General features: G+C 47.8%; 1 protein-coding gene across 8 annotated transcripts in view; it reads left to right on the top strand.

The window, feature by feature from the left end:
• The window catches only part of TLK2 (tousled like kinase 2), a 43,466-nt gene extending 29,890 nt beyond the window's left edge, over window positions 1–13,576 (top strand). For all 8 annotated transcript variants that reach the window (XM_042886537.1, XM_042886534.1, XM_042886532.1 and 5 more), the window contains 10 exons: window positions 153–219; window positions 3,070–3,167; window positions 3,480–3,561; window positions 5,195–5,286; window positions 6,189–6,278; window positions 6,756–6,925; window positions 8,381–8,519; window positions 9,404–9,515; window positions 10,534–10,641; window positions 11,026–13,576. In XM_042886537.1, the coding sequence (XP_042742471.1) occupies window positions 153–219; window positions 3,070–3,167; window positions 3,480–3,561; window positions 5,195–5,286; window positions 6,189–6,278; window positions 6,756–6,925; window positions 8,381–8,519; window positions 9,404–9,515; window positions 10,534–10,641; window positions 11,026–11,199 (1,132 nt within the window). In that variant the 3' untranslated portion in view covers window positions 11,200–13,576. The remainder of the gene's footprint in view (window positions 1–152; window positions 220–3,069; window positions 3,168–3,479; window positions 3,562–5,194; window positions 5,287–6,188; window positions 6,279–6,755; window positions 6,926–8,380; window positions 8,520–9,403; window positions 9,516–10,533; window positions 10,642–11,025) is intronic.
• Window positions 13,577–18,697: the final 5,121 nt, after the last annotated feature.

The raw sequence follows: 18,697 nt of genomic DNA, 5'->3' as shown, positions 1-18,697 counted from the left end.
GGCAGATTGTGGAGCTAACAAAACAAAAAAGGTTGCTGGATGTTGACATACTCTGTGCAGTTACTGCTTCCATAGGAGAAGGTGCATATTGCAAGTCCTGTGCTTCAACACACATTGAAATTCAACAGCTTGGATCTGTCTCTTCCATGCAGGTTAACGCTAGCAGAGTACCATGAACAGGAAGAAATCTTCAAACTCCGACTGGGTCATCTGAAAAAGGTAAGAACTGCAGAGAAGGCTTTTAGGTGGGTTTCTGACTCGGTTATTCTCCAAACTGGATCATTTCACTGCAGAGATCACTCCCACTACTTTGCTAAGTAAGAGGGCTCTTGTTACTTGGAAAGGATGCTCAGGATGTTGTACTCGTATTTTGCAGGGCAGTAGTGTTGCTCTTTACTTCAGCACATAAATGGTGTCCTCACAGTTAGGATTTCATGATGGGAGTTCTGCTGTTTCAGTGCCAATGGAGCCTGCCTGCTTTGTATGTGCTTAGCATGAGGGAACGTGAAGGAAGGGACCAAGGGAAAGAAATGACAAGAACAAAGCAGAAAATGCAAGCAACAGTGGCTTTCCCATTTCTTTGTCATGCACTATCTGTAACAGATCTGTAAAGTTTTTTGAGTAATAGCTGTGTTTAGGTAGTTATAAGGCATTATTGTTTTCATATATGTTGGTTTCAATAGGAGTGACACCTGCAAGTGAGCTTATATTTCAATAAGCTGCTGATTACTTTCAACATGATTGCAAAAATGTAAAAATAAAACTTCTGGGACACTTAGCAGATGGAGTGAAAATAAAATAAAGGCTTTCTGCCACTTTCCTAGCTAGCTGTGTGATCTGCAAGGCCAAAGAGTTTTTTCCTGAGTGAAGCAGGAGAAGTGGAAGTGCAGCACGCTGCCAGCCTTCCATCTTTGCTTAGGTGTTTGTGTACGACCTCTGCACTGAGGTTTTTTGTCCTGTGACCTCAGCACTGAACGCAAGGCTTCATTAATGCTTCTGTACCTCGTTATTTTCAGCGGTGAGGGAAAGTTAAAGCACATATGGAATCTGCTGGCACGCTGCCTGTTACATTTTATTGTCCAGTGAGTGCAGATATGTGATATGAGCAGGAGCATGCTGCAGGCATACTGCTCGATAGCTTCCGCATTGCTGGAGTGGATTAATTGCAGGTTGTCTGGCATGTAGTGTGGCACCCCGGGACAGAGGAATCCCATTTGGAAATGGATCTTAATGGAAAATGAAGTAATGTTCTGGGATCATGGCATTGTCTGAAGCTGTTCTTATCCTTGTCCACTTTTGGAAACTGGCTCATTTTTTGTGCCTAAAAATAGAACCTGTTGAGAAGGGAAGGAGCAGTCACAAGACGAATGGGTTACTGTGTCCCTTGAGTCATGTGCACCAAATAATGCTGCTCAAGGCGCATGTTTTAATTGAGGTTTGCAGCCCTGTCCTCATCAGTGTGAATTCAAGTCTTGTATTTGAGGGCAGTGGACCTTCCAGCCCTATGGACTGTGCATAAAACTTTGCCGTGGCTCCTTTCTTCTCAAGGAAAGGGGCAGGACCAGCAGTGCTGCACATCACTGAAGTTGTACAGGCCATGTTCCTACAGGAGGCAGAGCCTCTCAGCACTTCCTCGCTTGGTTTCTAGACCCAATGTTCTCTGGAACAGAAGTCATCTTTAAGAGCTGTGAAATCTCTGTGATCCAGATAAAAATTCTTTGGTCTTTGCTGAGTAACAGCTGAAGGTTCTTTCAGGTCGTGTGTTGCCTTATCAGTCACTCCTGCCCTATGATAAAGAAATCAGTCTCAGTTGAAAGTAAAGAGCTTTTGGGGCTCCCTGCTTGCAGGGTGAGGTGGTGGCTGTTGGCCTGGTGTTAAAGAGAAACAAGAACCCACCCAGAGACTAAAGAGTCCGTGAAACTTACACTAAGATGTTCTGCTGACCACTGAAATGTGTGTTAAGGTATTCCTGCTTCTCGACTTCAGACTGCACATGTGGTTCAGTGTGGTGTCAGGGCTGTTACTCCCATGTGAACAAGCCTTTTCTTGCCTTGCCCTTGTTAACTGGAGCACGCTGTCCATTCAAATGATGTCTTAGTACAGAACTGTTTGCTGTAACTTCCATTTCTGAGTTAGGCAGCTTTTATATTTCTTGGGTAGAAAACACGATACCCTGAGATGTGTTGGAAGATTACTGTAGCATTTATGTGCTGTGGTAGTTTTCACACTGATAGTCTATAAGAGGTGAGCACAGAATGTGGTACTGGAAATGTCCGTTTCCATAACGTTAAGTTAGAACCATGCACGTGTAATGTGTAAAGTGTCGCGCAGGCCACATCATCCTGCATCCTTCAAACATTCCCTTTTTATGGCTTTTCAAATTCCAAAGTCTGTACTTCAGAAAAATCTCATTTGCTTTTGTTATCTACGTGTCAAAGCCCAGGATGCCAGTCTCTGTATTTATAGCGTGTCTTTCTTTAAGCATCACGTCCCAGTTTTTGAAGATGCAATCTTAAAAGATTTATCACACAGCTAGCCTGCAGAAGGGGAGAGGGGTTTGGAGGATGAATGCTGCCATTTTAAACAAAGTTACCTGGTCTGTTTGCCCAAGGAGGCTGTGGATGCCCCATCCCTGCAGGCATCCAAGGCCAGGCTGGATGTGGCTCTGGGCAGCCTGGGCTGCTGGTTGGTAACTTACACACAGCAGGGGTTGGAACCAGATGAGCACCGTGGTCCTTTTCAACCCAGGCCATTCTGTGTTTCTATGATTCCTTTCACCTTCTGCCCGACTCTTTAAATGGAGATTGGTGGCCCTGCATGCAGCAGCAGGGTTGAAGCTTGATGATCTTTGAGGTCCCTTCCAATCCAAGCCATGCTATGGTTTTGTGATACCATGGTTGTGAGCAGCTTTTTCATCTCCCAGATACATTATTTGCCAATGACCTGGTTACACGTGGAGTTATGTTTGTGGCTCCAGGTAGAAATGCTGGCTATAATATTTGAAATGCTGGCTATAATATTTGAATTCATTATAATATAATGAAATATTTGAATATTTCTCTTGCACAGGAAGAAGCAGAGATCCAGGCAGAGCTGGAACGGCTAGAGAGGGTTAGAAATCTACATATCAGGGAATTGAAAAGGATACACAATGAAGATAACTCACAGTAAGCCCACGGGAGTCATAGAGGGTGTATTGCTGTTATGAAGGGGACAAATCAGATTTGCAAATACTGTATCTTTTCTTCAATCAGTGTTTCACCTTAATGTGTCATTAGCCTAGGGGGCAGGGCAAAGGCTTCTGAGCACATCAAAGTATCATTATATAACCTTGTATCAATAGAAAATGATTAAATAGTGTCAAATCTGCCAGTTCTGATATTTTTAGTCTCAATATAAAAAATGTTTCTAAGTTGTATAAGAGCTGTAATCTGTTATAGTTCATTGTCAGTGTTGTTAAAGTGTGTCTTTCTTGCCAGATTTAAAGACCATCCAACGCTAAACGATAGGTATTTGTTGCTACATCTTCTGGGTCGAGGAGGCTTCAGTGAAGTATATAAGGTAAATTCGAGGTGCCAATCTGATGCAGTGTGAATCTGCAGTGAAATCCCACAGTAAGCAGAACCTCACAATCATTTTCACAATGGAGCGTGTGGTTGTGGAAGGAAGAACAGAACACATGTTACATCTGGCTTGTATTAGACAGCAGGCTTGAAATTTTTAGGTTCTGCTCACGTCCTCAGAGGTCAAATTTCCTGCAAATGGATGTTTTAAGAAAGCATTGCACTAAATCTGCAGGTTTCACCAGGACAGAAGCGTAGCATTCAAGTGCTGTACACAAATACCTTAACGTGGCTAAGTTTTACTGAGGATGGCATAGCAAGTCTGAGCTTTGCTGTAAATAAAAGAGAAAATAAATAGGAGCAAAGCCTTTATTTCCTGGGGGTAAAAGGCTTTTTTCTTCGTTTTATGGCCTGAAGTAGCAGACTGGGTGTGTGTGCAGTCCTTGGAACTGAGGAGTGCTTGTCTGTCAGTACTCTTTGCATGGCCAAGACTTACGATACTTTGGAGGTTCTTGTTTGATTATTACACTTAAATCCTCTCCAGTGCTAAATATTCTCCACTTATAGCCAGTAGTCTTTAATTCATGTTGAATTTGGGTAGAATTAACGTAACTATTCCAATGCAAATGTTGGGAACATCATGATGATTTATTATTTTGATGCAGTATAACGACAGGTACCCAAACCAGAGGGGCCTACTGTTCAGGTAGCCAAGAGGGAGTGCTGCCTGCAAGTACTCCCAGTTTCTCTTTGGAGTCTCTGATGACTCAGTAGAAATGCAGAGCTCCACAGGCGAAAGGTGAAAGCAAGGGCATAGGAATGCTTCATACCTGACTGTGCATAAGGGTTATAATTACATTACTAAAACAAAGAAATGCTTATTTCTCTTCTCCACGGTCCATGCTGATCTGTTAAGCATTACGAGTTCAGTATACAGCTTTTCAGCTGGATGTGGATTATCCTTGTTTGCTTACAATAGGATTTTACCCAATCCTGTAAATTATTAGATGTTTCTGCTCTCAGACAAAGTAACAGACTTCTTCATTTCCCCAAGAACACAATTCCAGCGATCTATTCTTTAAAGGCTGCCTAAATAGCAAGATATTGGACATGCAGCACCAGCATTACACAGTTCAGCCCTCGAATTGTCTGGCTTCTAAACAAGCTGAGACATTTTGCTTCAAGATGGAGAGCTGAGCTACCAGAAACAAAGTATTAAAGATCTGCTGTGTGATTTTCATTTTTGTTTTCAACTTAGTGTAGAAAAATAAGTGAGCTGGTTGGGGGAATAGTGACAAAGTCTTTCCCAGAGTGATTGAGTGGCTGTATTTCAGTAATTTGGCCGTTGTGATCCCCATTGTAGCACTGGTAGTAAAATGTCAGAATAAATGCAGCATTAGTTGAATCCCATAGGGAAGGGTCAGATCAAAGCACAGAATATTCAATTGTTTTCAGAGTTGCTTGGTTTCATTAGTGAAACTAATTACATCAAAATGTGGGTTTGCTCTTCGCTCAGTCTGTTGTAATGCTGATTTCCTGGGTGGGGAGATTGATTTGTTAGATCTTGTCTGCTTCTGCAGCGTGAAGTTGAGGCTGTGATTCCTACTGATGCTCAGATCTTCTCTTTGCAGGCATTTGATTTAACAGAACAGAGATACGTAGCTGTGAAAATACACCAGTTAAATAAAAACTGGAGAGATGAGAAGAAAGAAAACTATCACAAGTAAGCAAGGCTGTAAAACAGACACGTCCCCAAGTTGTGTTTAGTTCTTCGCTGTCTATGAACAGGCAGCCATTTTTTCCTATGTTTTGCCACATTTCAAAAGCCACTCTGTCCCAACATCTACTTGTAAAATTTATATTCATGTTAGAAATGTCTTCAATATGTGCACACACCCCCAGTTTTGTATAAACACGAGGCTTTAAAGCGCCTGTGGTGCTGTAGAAAGAAAGCACTGAAGTGGCTTCTCTTCAAAATGTGTAAGATCTTGCAGAAAAAAGTGCCTATGCCCATCTTCCAGGCACACACCTGCATGTTGAAAGACTACTTTTTGTTTCCTAGAATACTTGAGCTTTCCACAGGTGATAGGAATAACTTGTCACAGCCTAGAAGAGGGCTGCAAGGAGCCTGTTAAGCATTGGTAACACTTGCTTCCTCATGCCATGGATTAGATAAGTGCTGCAGAATCACAGCCAAAATTTTTTCACAGAACTTCAAAGACAAAACTGTGATCTTGCTTCCTCAACGTGTCAGTGCCATAAGCTGAGCTGGAGTTGAAGCTTGGACTGTTGAACATCCTGGAATTTTTCTAGAACTTGCTGATTTTTGCGTTCAGCTATCTTGGATCCCATAGCGATTTATTATGAGATAATTCTGTTTTGGCGAGCAGTACCATTAATCAGGATTAAGTTATTTTGTAGTGCTGCCAGCATTTGGGAATCTGATACACTTGGATTCTGTGGTTCTCAAAAACTATTCTGAGCTGCTCCTCGTTTGCCTGCCTTTTCTTAAGCTGTGTGATGTGCATGGGTTTGTGACTGAACATGGACTGTCTGGGTGCTCCTTCTGCAGAACTTAGAGTTATGTCACTTGTATGACTAATGCTCCCACTTTCCTATTTTCAGACATGCGTGTAGGGAGTACAGAATTCACAAAGAACTGGATCATCCTCGAATAGTTAAGCTATATGACTACTTTTCACTGGACACTGACTCGTAAGTTGCGTCGCTGTGTGCTTTGACTCGGTTTGACCCATCCACCACAAAGTTTTTGATCTCAAAATCTTACAGCAGAGTCCAGGGTATATCCGTGCCTTGCAGAGGTGCTGCAGAGATGTCTGCTGTCTGAGGCAGTTCCAGCATGCACAGATTTTCTAGAGATGCTGTCTCGCATGCCCTGTTATGTCACATGTGATGCTCTGCTTGTAAATCTTGCTTTTTGTTGACCTGGGCACATGCCCCAGCCAAAACTGCTTTCCATTTCTGCTCTGGTGCTAAATGGAACGTATCTGACCTTTGTACTATTGAGCATTGACTATTGTGCTCTTGGTGCCCTAATTTTGGAAAGAGATTAATTGGCTGGAGGACTCTTAATGTATTGATGGAATAGATGAGACTTGCAGACAGACAACAACAAAGTGGTCTGGTTTCTGTCAGATGCCTTAATTACAACTGCTGCTGTTTTGCCTTCAGGTTTTGTACAGTGTTAGAATACTGTGAGGGAAACGATCTGGACTTCTACCTGAAGCAGCACAAGTTGATGTCGGAGAAGGAGGCGCGATCCATTATCATGCAGATTGTGAATGCTTTAAAATACTTAAATGAAATCAAACCTCCCATCATACACTATGACCTTAAACCAGGTATGCTGTGCTGGTAGCTGACGTGCTTGAGGATGCTAACTGAAAGTAATGGGCTCTAATTGAAGCGGGGGTGTTTGTTTTGGTCAGGCAGCAAAAAGGAGACGGTCCTGCCTGGGAAAACACACTTGCAAGAAGAAAAAGCTATAATGCATAGAACATTCTGTGAAAAGGGTATTGTCTCCCAGAATTGCAACATAAACAAGGAAGTAACATTCCAGCAAGAGTAGCCTCTTTATTCAAAACGAGCTCTTGAACCACCAAGTGTCTGTGTTTGGTTTCTCAATGTCCTGCTTGTGTTCTGCTGCTGAGAGCTTCTGTTATTGCTTCATAAAGGTTCCCATAATTACTAGTGTGTTTTATGTTCCCATTCTTCTGGCTTATTCTTTCTGTAATCATCTGCCTGAAATCTTGGGGGCAGAAGCTGGGAAGTGTTCAGGTTTTTGGTTGGTTTGGTTTTTATGACGTGGCAGCTCACAAAGCAGAGGACATGCACGCTCCAGTCCTCCTTTGCATTCATTAGCATCTACCAAGCAGAAGGGCCTTTGGGCTCTATGTAGCACTGCATAGAGTAGTGAAGGCAGAAATGGAAGTGCTCTCTTTTGGGATGTTGGCTACGTTGCTTTTTCCTAGTCCAGTAAAATTCAACCACCTCTTCAGACAGTTGTCTCTGGTTTGCCTTCCTTTACTGGTGGCACCTCGTGGGTATTGTGTAACTCTGTGATGTGGTTTATTGCATCAGCAAGAGGAATCTGTACAGGAGGTGGTGCTGTTGCACTGTTCCAGTGACCGTATTCCTTCCCCCAGCTGTTGGCTGTTCTTGCTGTGTCTGAACATGCAGCAGAGCTCTGCCTGCAGTTGTCTAAAGCTGTGATTCATCTGCTGCCACCACACACAATTCTGCTGTTTTATTGTATGCTTTGAGAAAAACAGTGATGATCTGAATTCTTGATCCTTGATGGATTTATGAAAGACTCTTGCTTAAGCAGTAATTGTCTTTCTGAGCTTAGAAAGCCACTGGGGAGCACTGCCAGGAAGGGAGAGAGTTTCTGGCTGTTGAGAGACTGGGGCAAGTCAGGACTTCTGGACAGAATGAGTCATGACTGTGTATGTTTGCTTCTTTGCTTAGTCTTTCTTTTTGACCTGCCCTTCTAGCAGGACCTTTGGGAGGGGTCAAAACAGCACGGGCATCAAGCTGATTTGGAGAATAGGGCTCATAATCCAAAGGCTCCAAGTAATGTTAGGCAACTGAGCCTTTTGAGGATGGATAAATCACATCTAGCAGTCAGAGGGAGCTGAGTTGTCTCTGAATTTAAAACACCTACCCCAGGCAGCTGCAGCTGGCTGTGCTTTGTAGGATGCTTGCTTTCTTGTAGAGAACCAGACTTCAGTGCAATTTTATTCTTGCTTTTCCCTGCTAAATGTATTTCTAAGAGACTGCTTCCTTCCTCTGTTTAGGTAACATTCTTCTAGTCAATGGTACTGCATGTGGAGAGATAAAAATCACAGATTTTGGGCTTTCCAAAATCATGGATGATGACAGCTACAACTCTGTTGATGGCATGGAGCTGACGTCGCAGGGGGCTGGTACTTACTGGTAAGCATCACCTGTGGGGCACTGGCAGCTTAAAGATCAAGAAGAGTTTCCAGGTCTCTTTGCGTCTGTGTTAGCTCTGCATGTGCTGCCATTGCCAGCTTGAGATGGTAGAGACCCTGTAAATCAGGGAAGGAGAATACTATGCAGGTACATCAGGGAGAAGGAAAGAGCATTCCACTAAAGAGAGGTGAAAATCCATAGAGTTAGCTCTTACAACTTACATAAATCTCATAGCACTGTTTGTAGCCACAGCTTCACTTCCAAGTGCCATATGAAAGATATTTGCAGCAATACTTGACTCCCAGTGCCAGATGTCATCGCTGCAAGGGATGCAGCTGAGAGCAAGACCTGCATTAAGTACCACAGGATGTAATTATTAGATGTTACCCTAAGTGCAGTGTGTCCCTGTGGGCAGCATTTATACACAAACATTTGTTTAAGCCTTCCATATTGTGTGAACAGACGTTTAGGCCTGTTCTCTTCCAAAAGCAAAACTAGCTGTAGTTTGAGCAAAGCTTTCTCTGTCAACTGCCAACTAGGCTTGAATTTCTAGAAATACATATTTTTGGCTGTGGATTTCTATTGTGAAATTGTTGGCCAAGCCCTTTTGACAACAAATACCAGTTTTGAAGATGAAAGAAAACAAGGTTATTTTATGTGCTTCTGTTGAAAGGAAACTGATTGTGCTGAGTAATTCAGACCATCAGTGTCTGGAGAGCCCTTGGGTCTGTGGTCCTCACGAAAAGCAGTGGTGATCTTAGATGCACAGGATCAAAACTGGCTTCTTTGAATCCCAAGCCAGGTTATGTCGTCTTTTCTAAACAAAATGGCTGTAAGTATTAGAAGATAATACTCATAACTTGTTGTCCATTCTTTTTAATCAGGTATTTGCCACCAGAATGTTTCGTGGTTGGGAAAGAACCTCCAAAGATTTCAAATAAAGTTGATGTCTGGTCAGTAGGGGTCATCTTCTATCAGTGTCTCTATGGCAGAAAGGTAAGAGAGCATGTAACCTCTTTCCAAGCAGCAATTCCCAAACCTTTGGGAGGCAGCCCTGGCTTCTGCTCCCTTCACCTTCCCAGACTAGGAGGTGCTTTTGCCTTGTTTCCTTGCCACCAGTTCTGAGACAGAGCCCATATTAATGGAGGGAGGATAATTTGTTAGGTTGTGTTTTGCTCCACGTGGCAATAGTTTCAGAAGCAACATTCTTCAGAACATCTTTCCTGATGGTCGTATTTCCAGTGAGATGATAATGGGCAAAATGAGTGTGTCATTTGGGGCCAGGCACCTGGCATTCTTGCTTTGGCATTGTTTTATCATGCTTTCAATGTTCTGATGTTATTCTTTGAATGCAGAGTCTTTGTCAGGCCCGATATTGCTCAACAGCTGCAAGTGTTTTAAAATAAAATAGATGGAAAGACTAAATGTTTTTAGAATGCCTTTTGGAAGGGAAGAGTCTATTTCAGGAAGAGGTGATTTGTTCTGAGAAAAGACAATCTTTTCCTTTTTTAATGACATCAGAAGGAGTTGGTTGGGCAGGAAAAGGATTCCATAAGCTCTCGTGTTTACAAGTCTTTGGTAACCAGGAATTGGGAAAGCCTGGGCTGATAGAAACATTGTGGTGTCAGTCAGACAAACAGTGGAACCAGCCAAGCAGGGGTTGAAGGAGGTGAATCTCCTGGCCGCTCAGATGGATGAGGGTCCTCTCTGATGTGACAGAGCTGACCTATGAAGTCTGCAAGCACATGGAGGTGCTTCCTGCCTGAGCTGGAGACACCCCGGACATGTTCCAGCTTGGTGTCCCTTTAGTTCAGCTCAGAAACAGAGCAGTGTGTCGGATGTTCATCTGGCTGGAATCTGCAAGCACCTTCACAGTGTTCATGGGCTTCTTGCCTGGAAAAATGCTGATGTCAAGTGATGATTAACAGTAGCACTATGGGATTTTTTTTTTAAGGCCTGTCATCAGTCTTTAACTACTATTGTTTTGGGGTTGTTTTTTTTATTTTTTTGGTAGCCCTTTGGCCACAACCAGTCACAACAAGATATTCTCCAGGAGAACACGATTCTGAAAGCTACCGAGGTGCAGTTCCCTCCAAAGCCAGTAGTCACACCAGAAGCAAAGGTGAGTCCTCAGCAGCGTTCGGTCACATTGCATTGCCCTTCAGCAGTGGTTCCTTCCTTTTGGCTTTCCTTCAGGAAAAGGCTTTCCTTCAGTTTACTAGCAAGGAGTTTGTGTTCAGCTCTCGCCTCCTGCAGAGCGATCTGTTGCATCGTTGTTGTTGTCAGCCTCAGGGTCGAATGGAGTACAGCACGTCTCTCTACCCATGCTTTCTCCTGCTAAAAGATGTGCTTCTGGCACAGCAGCTGTCTGTGCAATCACTGGGGAAGGAATTTCAGCGCTGGGTTGTCAGATTGGCCCAGCTCCCAAAGAGTTAGATCTATCAAAGCGAGCTTCCTGTTCCTGTCAGTCTGCTAATTCTTGTTTTGCCTTGGGGGGTATCTGCAGGCATTTATCAGGCGTTGTTTGGCCTACCGAAAGGAGGATCGGATAGATGTCCAGCAGCTGGCCTGTGACCCATACTTGCTGCCTCACATCCGCAAATCTGTATCCACAAGCAGCCCAGCTGGAGCTGCGATTGCATCAACCTCTGGATCATCCAATAACAGCTCTTCAAACTGACACAGAGTAATAGGCCAAAAACTGCTTGAGAAACCGGCAAAAAGACTTTCAGAAACGGCTTTGGAGTAGAGGAATCCGCAAGGGTCTTGAGAAACCTGTACCAGGTGCTTTTTTTCTCTTGCTTTTTTCCATCCATAGAGCATGACAACATCTAATCTCATCAAGAAAACCTTCGGCATCTAGGCCAAGCCATGTGGATAGGAGGTGGCTTGAGGTTTGTCCAGCAAATGACCACAAAGTGTGGCTGCTCTGAACAAGGAGGGGAAACTCAAGAAAATATAACAAAACAAAACAAAAGACGTGGTTCCACGTACTGTGAACTTCTGAACATGCAGCCTTGGGGAATCCAGGACGCCGTGTGTGCTTCATATGAAGAATGTGGACTTTGGAAAAAAAAGACTGGTCGAGTCCAGTGTTGATATTTAAACATTGTTCTTTTTCTTTTAATAAAGTTTAGGTAACATCTCCTGAAAAGCTCGAAGCACCAAGGTTCAGCTGGGGATGGTATATGACTCTTTGCCCTTTGGAGGGGAAAAAAGTTGATCCTGCCTGTTCATGGCACTAGCGTTAGTGTTTTACCCCTAATTAATTTCAGTTTTTTAAAAATAACAATTTTTTGGAAGAAAACAGTTTTCTGGTCTCAAAGTGAAACCCGTATTAACAAGCTGATGGCATTCTGCAGCTTTCTGCTCCCTTGGGGTGGCCTTTGACAAATCATTCACCTTCTCAGGAGGGCGGTGAAGCTCACAGGCAGGCCTGCATGGATCCCCTGTGCTCAGAGTGGATTACAGTCCAGACTGCCACCAGGTTTTCAGCTGCTGCTTCATCGCTCTCTCAACGGTTGCACCTTTGTAATTTATTTGAAGTGCTGTTCTTTTTGAAAACACCCCCTGCTCATAATCTGCTCTCTGCTCTTGTGAGCATGATATCTGGTGACTGCTGAGGAGGCAGGCAGCGAACAGGAAAGAATTGGAGCTCAGCTCAGTCGATCACAGGTGTAATCTGTGCTCGCGCAGTGCTGTGCGTATCTCACTCATGTTACAGAAATCCAAAGCTGAAGAAAGAAGGCTTGTCTTGTTCTTCTCACTTAGGTGACTTGGCAGGAAAGCTTCCTCTCTCCCTTTAGCATTTTCCTTTTAAAACTTGCTGACTTTTCTAACTTGCTGCCATCGCAGCACCAGATCGCGAGTGGAAGGGAAGGAGGTAATGTTCTAGAAGGGAACAAATCTCCTCGTTATTTCTGTCGCCCTTCTGTAAGCTGCCTGGAGGGGGCTTGCAGCTCCAGCTGGAATCTGCCTGCTGGCAAACATCAGCCTGTTGTCCCCACCGTGCCCCTTTCCCCCCTGCATTGAAGGAGGACTGAAAACACCAAAAAGCGCAGCGCTCGAACATGTGGCAGCCAGCTTGGAGCGTTCCTAACATGTGGCAGCAGCCCCTGGCCAGGCAGATTTAAAGATGCAGTATTCAAGAACAAAGTTTTTCAAGGGAGAGAGGCGGTGCCGCTGCTGCCTTGCAGGGCCTTGGTTAAAGAACAGGTGATCCTATGCACGGGGCTGTTGCACAGCACCTCCAGGTTGCTCCTGCAGCTCCAGCAGCGTGTGGGCATGAAGTGCCTGCGTGGTGCCTTGTGGCAAGCAGTGCTGTCAGCTTTGCACTTTCTGAGGGAACTTGCACTTGCCTGCCTTACTGGAAGCCATCCTCTGCTAACATGTGTTATTTGTTCTGAAAAAAAAATGAGTAATTAAGCAAATTGATCTGGGAAGCACGGAACCATGCTTTGATTTCTATTGCAGCTGTTTGAAGGTGGTCTCCCAGCTGTTGTATTTGAAACAAAAGAAATATTGCATCTTTAAATACTCGGCCATCATTTTGTGGTCCTTTTATCCTCGCTGGTCTGTTCCAGAAATAACTGTTCAGCCAGCAGTGATTCCATGTATCTGTAGGGCAAAATCAAGGTTGATGCTTCATCCTGTTTGCTGCCATGGCTGATCTGGTGCCTGTCCGCATAGGGGAGAATTCTAAAAGGGTTTTTTATATCCCAGCCCTGTTGTTCCTTGGCCATACAGTGTGTGCTATCTCTGTGGGTGTTGAGTAGTTTTGTGTCCGATGCATTTATTCCTGCTGTATGACACCCATTCAGGGCCTGGGGACAGCATTAGCCTTTTCTGGGGCTGAAAGCAGTGAAGAACCCTGGTAGAATTCCAGCTGCAGCACCTTGTTAGCACGGGTTTCACTTCCAATAACAGACCCTATTGCCACACTGTTCATTTACTTAAAGAGAAGTGTATGAAGAATTTGTAACTTAAACCAGGCCAGACTGTTTTGGCTCTACCCAACAGATGAGACGTGGATATTAAAATAAGTTTTAAGAAACTGACTTGCTTGGCTCTCACTCTTTTGCCCTTTGTAGTGTTGGCACGAGGTGTTTGCAGGATGAGGATGGAGGAGGTGGTGCTCAGCAGCTCAGGCCATTGGGATCCCTGCATGAGAAGAGGGAGTTGAAAATCATTGAGTCTTATTTGACTGCTGACTGATCGAACTCTGGAAGATGGAGGAAGAAAAGAGTGGAGTTTGTCCCTCGTTTCTGCTGGAGTAGCGGCTGCCTTTGGAAGCTGATTGTGTTTGGGTTACAAAGTAATGTTTCTTTTTGTGTCTGTTAATGAAAATGTGTGCACCTCCTGCTCTGCCCCGGCTGTGCTGAAAGCTGATGGCCTGGAATAACAGCAAGAAGGAGTCCAGCTCCTTTCATTTCATCCAGCCAAGTCTCAACAGCTTTTAAACTGTAAAATAGAGAAGGGAGGGGGGTGGAAGGCAACAAAACCTTGGCAGCTGAAGGCACTGTGTCCACTTGTAGGTGGATGAAGCACTGCAGGGCCCGGTCTGCAGCCCAGATCCCCACTGCATGGCGAGGAGTTGCCAGGCAGGGAGCAGTCAGCTGTGCTCAGGATGGGTGAGGATTCCTCTGCTCCCAGCAGCCCTGACGTCACCCTCCTCACATTCGGGGTCAGAAAGAACTTTCAGCAAAGCTCAGATGAAACCAAACACCAACAGCAGCGCGGCTCCCTCTGTGCTGCTGCAATTGATTAATTTTTTGGTCCCAAGCACCAGTTGGGGCGACGCAACACAGATTTGGACAGCAGGAGCTGGCGGCTGCCTTTCAGCAGCAGTGGCATGATGCGGGGGGTGGTCAGGTACACAGCTTGTGCGTGGCATGCCTGCAGCTGGGGCACGTGCAGAGCTCAGTGCAGACAGGAGCGAGGCTTCCCCAGGGGCTGCCTTGCTGGATGCTTCGCCTCTTACGTTAGCAGTTAGGCGTCATGCTATGAAACGAGCTTCCCTCTGCCAACTAGGCCAGTCCCGCTTTATTTTGTGACCTGGCAAACCCTCAACGCGAGGTTTGCTACCGCCGCCTGTGTCTCCCTGGGGTTTGCTGCTGGAGGAGGTTGTTTTCTGGGTGCTGAAGCAGCTCTGCCTTGAACCCGGCACGACCTGGAATGCAGCACACGGAAGCGGGACTCCCACCCAGCACAGAGGCAACTTTCCTGCTGCACACGGATGCCTCTTTGCACCGAGACTCCACGGTGCACACGGAGCTCCTGCAGCGATTGCCCTGGGTAGGGCTGGGGGCAGGAGGCCAAGCAAACGCCGCGCTGCACGCCCAGGGCCAGGCGGCTTGGCCACAAGGACCCGATTGTCTGCCAGGCGGGGGGGCAGGAGCTGGGGCTGAGCAAAGCTCTCATTTCATGCATTAACCGTGTGGGGGGCGTGAAGGACGGGAAAAGCGGCTGGCGTGTGCTGTCTGGTGAGGAGCTGCCAGCATTGAGCTCCCTGTGCAGCTCTACGGCTCCCAGGCCTGGACTGTGCCACAGGATCTCTTTGCTGCAGCCTTTTCTTCTCCTTTTCCAGTTGCTCCTAATTGCCAAATGTCAGCCTGCTTCCACAGCTGGGTCAGTGCTGGGTGGTGCTGAGGTGGGCTGGTAAAGCCTGAAGTGAAATGTTTAGCAGAGCTCACTATTATCCTCTCCTAATGGCCAGGGCTGGCCTGGACTGGGACTGGACCCACGAACGTAACGGTGTGGAGCAGGACAGAGGCTCAGCCTTGTGAGCAGCGGTGCTGGGTTTGTGCAGTGCTTGGCTCTGGTTCGCAGGAAGCACAACACGGTGCTCAGCTCAGCCCTGTCCTCGTTTGACCGAAGCTGCTTGCAGCCCAGGAGCTGTAAGCATGCATTGGCTGGGGGGCAGGACAGTGATTTGGTCATGTCCTCCTTCTTGGCCTGCCTTAGCTTTGCATCGAGGCCATAGCTACAGCCCTGCATTGTTCAACATTGTCTCATCCCAGCTCCTGCTAACCTGAAAATCTGCCTGTCAGCACCCAAACCAAAGCGATGGACATCAAAACCCCTCTGTGAGAAAGGGGGTTGAGGGAGGGGGCTGTGCCTGTGAGGTGAGCTGCAAATAAAGGATCCAGGGCTGCCCGTGTGGCCCTGAACCTATGATGCTCCATCTGGGAATGGCCATGGGGAGGGGTGGGAGCATTGCTCCCCACTCCCATCGCTGCTCTCCCAGTGCACCACGCGGGATGTGCCGTCCTCTGCCACCTCCAGGTGCCTTCCCTCTGGGCCTCACATCCAGGCACTGCTAATTCTTGACTGAGTCATGAGCGAGGAGAAAGTGTTTTTCTCTGAAAGTCAGATTGCTGGTAAATGGCTGGAACTCCTCGCAGCCCCTGTCCGGGTGCAGCAGCGTTGGGTTTGGGGCAGCGTTTTTCCCCAGGCAGCCCCAACCTCTTCTCGCCCCCGCGACGGAAGGGCAGGGATTTCAGTGCTGGCCCTCCCAGGGCTGGAGCGCCCTGAAATTCCTCGTGGCAGCTCTGAGCGAGCACATCTGGTTTTAATAAATAATTTGCAGCTTGAACTTGCCTGACACTTAAGGGCCGTTCTTGGCCAGCATCCCTCCCCACGCAGCTGGGTGCTGAGCGGAGCCAGGCTGACAGCGCTCTTGGACGTGGCTGGTGGCCAAAGTCCCCGACGTGGCCGAGCCCTGGCACCCAGTGTGGCCACAACCCCTGGATTCATCTTTGGAGGATGCAAACCGGAGCTGTGGGGCTGATCTCCTGCCCAGCCCCCAGCAGGGACAAATGCCAAAGCATGGTGCCACCCATGGTGGCAGAGCCCTCAGCGTGTCTCAGGCCTGCAAAGGAGCACAGGATTTTGTGGCATTTCCATGGCCAGCCCTGCTCTTTCCCACTCCCCGTCCCTACCCTGGCATCCAGCCCTCAGAGCACAGTACCAGTGCAGGAGGATGTGAGAGCTCCCGGGATGAAGGCTCCCCTGGGCAGCACTGCCGTACTCACACGTGCACCCAGCACCGCTTCACCCTCATTTATTTTGCATCTCCCCACAGCTGGGATGGAGCAGGAACAGCCAAGCACCCCCACCCCAGAGCCTCCATTCCTCCTGCAGGCTGGGAGCAACGTGGCCTTCCCTTCCCTTCCCTTCCCTTCCCTTCCCTTCCCTTCCCTTCCCTTCCCTTCCCTTCCCTTCCCTTCCCCAGTGCGGGGGAGAGAGGAGCCAGCAGACGCCGAGACGGCCTCTTCCCTCAGCAGTGACCTCAGTGCAGTGCGTGCCAGGTGGGTGTTGATTTTGGCCCGATGAGGAGGAGGAGGAGGAGGCTGAGGCAGTGCTGAGGTGGGCGCAGGGCAGCACAACCCCTCATCACGCAGCCACAATGGCCAATGGTGCCCTGGGAGCAGCAGGAGCAGCACTGGGGGTCATCCTGCTGTCTGGGTGCAGCTGGAGCCCTGTGCTGGAGGAGGGCATACAGCATTTATGAGGGCATCCCAAGGAGGGCTGTGGAGATGCGAAGGGCTGAGGGTCAGCAGGGTGGGGGGGTAGGGAAAGGGTCTGTCCCATAGGGCGGTGAACTGCTGGGGTTCAGATCTGCCCCATTTTGGAGCCAAATTCACAGGCTTGCAGACCTCTCTGACCCTGAGCACCCCCGCTTCAGATCTGGGCTCTCTTTAATCCTGCAGCCTCCTTCAGAACGGCTCATTGCTTTATCCAAAGCCATCACATCCTCTTTCATTAGCAAAACCACTCCTGAGGAGCCCTTCTGCACCCTGGGAGCGCGGGGTGGCCACAAGGGTTGGTGTCCCATCCCAAATTACTGGGTAAGAGCTCATCCCACGGCTCACTGGGGACATCTCCCTCCCAGCCTGTGGGGCACCACACAGCCCCAGGTCTGCCCGTGCTCACAGCCAGCCGGCCTCCACCCGAAGGTGTCTTCACAGCACAGTCTGAGCCCAGGAAATATTTCTCAGACCTTTCTGCACGCTCATTTTCACTCGAGCACGGTGTTCCATCACCCCCCCTCTGCTGCCACCATCTCAAAAAACAATGTTTATTTCGTTTTCCTCACCAGCAGACAGGCTGGGATGCTCCATCCGCAGCCTGGAATCTCCCACTGCTGACTCAGCTGGGACGAAACCGCGGCTCCCAGCCCTCACTCGGTGCAAAAAGCTTTCCCCAGAGCTGTCCCCGCATGCGGCCGCAGCAGCTCGTTGGGGCCGGCGGGGTCAGACAGCTTGGAAGTGCCCCAGGGGGTGGGAAAAAGGCATTTCCTCCAGCTCTGCTCCGACGAGTAGCAATTCAACCGGTACTAAACCGGATTAGGAGGAGAGTAAACGAGGAGCTGTTGGCCTGAACCTGGGGTGTTCATTAGTAGGAAGTGCTAATTATCTTCTAACAGCACACAGCATGCTGCAAGAGGTGGGTTGGAAGGAACCGGGAGGCGGTGATGCTCTGCACGATCCAGGGCCGTCTGGCCGTGCTGTGCCCCTCCTGCTGGTGGGATTCAGCTCCTGGCAAAGAGCTGCTGGGTCTGTCGTGTGGAGGGGACCCACGTGCGGGGCTCAGAGCTCCACCTCGGTTGGTGACACCACCCCACCCCAAGGCTTTGGAACCGGACCAACGCTGACCCTGTGTGGATCCATTCCTCTCCCCGGGCCGTTGTGAGCAGCCCCCGCAGCAGAGCAGAGCTGCTTCAATTAAAAATTAATCCGCCGCTCCAACAACCCAACAGCCCAGATGCTGATGTGCTTAATTGGGTCTGCCCCCCTCCTTCCCCCCCCACGGAGGGTTTGCATCCCCAAAGCCCACCCTGGCCCCGCTCTGCAGGTCCTTCCTGCTTTGCTGGGAAACAACAGATTCCTTTATTTTTGCAAGGGCTGCCAAACCAAACGTGGCAGCCCAGCAGCATCCCTCGCACTGCACCATTTCAGGGTTTTATCCTGCAAGCAGAGCCACACTCATCGTCTTCCCTGGACTTTATATGAGGCCACATCTCCTCGGGGTGCCTCGGCACAGCATCTCCCCCTTGGTCGAGCAGCTCCCCATGGTTGTTGCTGCTGGTGTTTAATGATTTTAACCCCAAAAGCCTGAACAAGCTCTGAGCACAGCTCAGATAGAAACACGCAGCCCTAAAAAGCAGGGAAATGCGC

This window comes from Lagopus leucura, unplaced genomic scaffold, assembly GCF_019238085.1.
Source record: "Lagopus leucura isolate 7727_CA_CO unplaced genomic scaffold, USGS_WTPT01 Super-Scaffold_100059, whole genome shotgun sequence".
NCBI classification, from domain to species: Eukaryota; Metazoa; Chordata; class Aves; order Galliformes; family Phasianidae; genus Lagopus; species Lagopus leucura.
Note: the sequence above shows the minus strand (reverse complement) of the source record. Positions and strands in the feature narration are given on the sequence as shown.